Consider the following 3,571-nt stretch of genomic DNA (forward strand, 5'->3'; position numbering starts at 1 on the left):
CCGATATCAGTTCATCTTACAGTTTAAACAACAATCTAACAGTTAATCAATACTAATTAAGTTTCATGCCTAGACAGTAATTAACTTAGCACAATTTAACCTCAATGCAACAACGGATTACACAGCTAAACTAACATGATAATATGCAACAACGAAAACATACTCGATCTAACAGAAGCATAATATGGTTAGAATTTAAGTGTTATGCAAGGAATCAAAACATGTTAAACAAATCCATTATAACGAACAAAACAGATTTGTAAATCTAAACATGCATATAGAACCTAGATTCCAACATACAGGCTTATCTAAACTTTTAGAACAAAACCCATATCATAATTACAACAGGCTTATCTAAACTTTTAGAACAAACATCATAATCTAAATTCGGCATAATACATCACAGCAAACATTAACAATTATCTTACAGGTGAGAGGGGAACTTACAGTCGTTTCGAAGTTCTAAAACTCTACCCAACCCAAGAGCCAAATTCCTCTTTGCTAAACCTCCGAGCTCCTGCCGTCGACTTCTTGAGCGCCTCTCGGCCAGAAATCCACAGAGAAGAAAGCAAGGAGAGGAGAAAATAAAGAAGCCAAAAAGGAAAAGACTCGAGGAGAGGAGTTTATAAAGGAGAGAAGTCGGCAGTTACCTTAACTTCTCGTAACCCTTGAACCCACGACTTGACCCCACTACTTATCTCTTCGTTTGGTTTTAATGAACTTCATGAATCCTCAGGCTTAACAAGCATTGCCCTCGTTCTCTTAACAAGAATTGATTTCTATCTCATATGGTTAACTTGGCTTTGCTCCATATTGGAGGTCCAAGGGTCAATCCCTGGCACCTCCACATTTCTTTTCTTTTTCTTCTTTTCTTTTAGCAAAAGCCTTTAATCCCATACAAGAAATATTTTAGGCCATTTCTTTTTGCCTAAATGTTTATTCATTTTTATCATTAATAATTCTATCATTTACATAGCCATTTATCCAGAATTTATTGAAGGAAAAGTCGGGTATTACAACGATGTGCGACGACGGGAGGGTGGCGAATGCCAATTGGGGGAAAACTAGGGTTAGGGCAAGCATAAAAAGGAGAAGAAGAAGAAGAAAGGGTCAACCACGGGAAAGAAGGGTTCGGTTGTTACTTTTTTATTGATATTTTTGCAAAAAAATCCAATCAGTTTTAAAATTTTCAACTAGATCCTTTTTCCAATGATATAACACTAAATGGGTCGTTGTTGGCCTTTATTTCTACAGAATGAATACTGTGCAAGGCCACATGATTAATGATATTTCAATCAATTAAATCAAGTCCTGTTACATTTTCTAGAGTTTTTATCTTCACCTTATAATGTAATTGATTCTACATTTTTATACTAGAAATTATTGGTGGCCTTTAAACATGACTATGCTATCTCAATCTATTTTATCTCATGTCATCAACCATTGAAGATACACCTAATTCCTCCAAATCTTTAACTTTGATAAGGATTTTACCTTTGCCTCTCATAGGTACTTTGGAGGAATCACCAAAAGAAACATTTTTGTCCACTGATTCACAAACAATTCATTGTGCTCATGCATGTGGTTACTTGCACCACTATCCAAGTACCACAGGCTTTGATTTCCAACATCTCTCTTGCATGCTACAAAAGAATGGAGTCTTCCTCTTCTTTCTTTGAGATAAGAATTCTTGCCAACTTGATTATAATTGTTGTGCTAACATTCTAAAGCATAGTGAACAAATTTTTACAAACATAGCATTGAATTTTGAATTTGCATCCCTTTAAACATGAGAGTTTTCTTGTCCAAGAACCCTAGGGGTTTGATGAGGGGCATGGCCTCTTTATTGGCTACGCCCTCTTTCTTATCTATCCTCTTTTGATTTTATCCTTGCTCATTCTTTGATCCCTCTTTGTTAGCCTTCATTGAGACTTTTTTGCAACACTTGCTCAAGAGGTTCTTTGTTCTTCTTGTTGAGTCAATGTACATGGGCCTGTAAAGAACCCATGAGCTTGTCAATGGTGAAAGACATCATATCTTTTGACTCTTCAGTCACCTATTTGTCATCCAAAAGAACATAGAACCTTTTTTTGCTAGCCGAGCATCTTTAAATTTCTCTCATATTTTCACAATTGGTTGACTATGGATAAACCTCTAAAGAAATAGTTTGAAATAGATTCAAAAACTGACATATGTAATGCCTCAATATCACCACGAAGAACTTAGAGTCATGCCTTTATTACTTTGCCAAATCCTTAATAGACATTTTCAAGAATGTCCCATGCTTGTTTTGAAGTACTTGTGGTTGCAATATTTCAGAAGTTGATTCATCCAGTGCTTGATAGATGAGGTGTAGAGCCTTCTTGTCCTTCTTACAAGAGTCTCGTAATGCTTCTCTTTATTGATTGGTGAGGACAATTTCTTCTTGCAGCTCCATACAACCTTCAATAACATTTCAAATACTTTGGGATTCAAGTAGATGCTTCAATTGCCATAGTTTCTATCAGTATGACGAACAAATGAAGGTTGTAGGAAGCTTAGCATAGCTTTGATACCACATTGTTGTTTTTAGGACAAAAGTAGAGAGAGGGAGAAGCTTTGAGGAATGAAACAAAATAGAGAATTCGTTATCATTCACAGACAAATTTCACATTTTTATAGGGGTTTAGAGATACAAGATATCATGACCACACTAAGAGTATAAATCCATATTGTTTCCTCCACTTCATGACACTTGAGTGACAGAGAATTTTATATTATTTTCTCTACTTGATGGCCCTTGAATGACAGAATTTTAATAAGAAGACTATGTGGAGGACAAAAGAAAACTAAATCAAATTTAAGTTTATCAACAAAAAAAAATCAACTGACAAGGTAAATACGACTCGTTATGTTGATCTCATCGAGTCTCACCTGACTAAGAAACACTCTGCCCGGTTCCTGAGGACCCATGATGCGGATGCCAGAATTCCCTTCAGAAAACAGTTCATCGGATTTCAGATAATGCGACTCCAAGAGAGAAGGTAGCTGCAGCAGCAATCTAGCCATCTCAGGAACTACATTGTCGAACCATACCCTCGAATCTTCCTTTGACATCAGCTGCCAAAAATAAAGGATTACCAAAAAAAAAACAAATTGGGCTTTCAAATTCGTCATTTGTCAAATATTGACCACGAACCAATTTCCCTTTGGCTTACTATCTTCTTCACTTAAAAAAAACACATTTTCAGCCGTCGACGTAAACCTTTGTCAAAGATACAGAGAGATGAAGGGTTGACGTCATAAAGAGAAGGACACACCTTATCGAAGAAGGAGGAGAATCCAGAGGCAGATCCGTGGGCCAAGGGGCGGAATGAGAGGCCGAGGGATTCCCTCAGGTCGAGAATGGCGTCAAAAAGGACCTCGCCGGAGCGGATGCGACTGACGTCGGGGCCCAACGCGAGAGCTTTGAGCGATCCGAGGGCTCCGGAGGGCCAGTATAGGGAGGAGGAGCGGAGAACCAAAGGGAGGAACGGGATGATGGAGGCGAGATCGCCCCTCGTCTCCATCCCCTCCAGCCGAGCGAAGTCGA

At 38.1% G+C, this 3,571-nt stretch overlaps 1 protein-coding gene across 1 annotated transcript; it reads right to left on the reverse strand.

The window, feature by feature from the left end:
• Positions 1 to 1,978: 1,978 nt before the first annotated feature.
• LOC141845451 (poly(ADP-ribose) glycohydrolase 1-like) lies at positions 1,979 to 3,571 on the reverse strand. Its single transcript, XM_074733503.1, has 3 exons — positions 3,300 to 3,571; positions 2,914 to 3,099; positions 1,979 to 2,056 (listed from the first exon to the last, which is right to left on the reverse strand). The coding sequence occupies exons 1-3, from the start codon at positions 3,546 to 3,548 to the stop codon at positions 1,979 to 1,981; spliced, it is 513 nt and encodes a 170-aa protein (XP_074589604.1). The 5' UTR covers positions 3,549 to 3,571.

This window comes from Curcuma longa, chromosome 14, assembly GCF_044706935.1.
Source record: "Curcuma longa cultivar G26 ecotype Majalengka, Jawa Barat chromosome 14, ITB_CL_G26_1.1, whole genome shotgun sequence".
In the NCBI taxonomy this organism is placed as follows: Eukaryota; Viridiplantae; Streptophyta; class Magnoliopsida; order Zingiberales; family Zingiberaceae; genus Curcuma; species Curcuma longa.

Coding starts and splice junctions, on each gene's coding strand:
- LOC141845451 (XM_074733503.1), bottom strand. CDS start 3,548: ATGGAGACGAGGGGCGATCTCGCCTCCATCATCCCGTTCCTCCCTTTG. Junction 3,100..3,299: donor TCTCCTCCTTCTTCGATAAG/GTGTGTCCTTCT, acceptor TATTTTTGGCAG/CTGATGTCAAAGGAAGATTC. Junction 2,057..2,913: donor GCAGAGTGTTTCTTAGTCAG/GTGAGACTCGAT, acceptor GATGACAAATAG/GTGACTGAAGAGTCAAAAGA.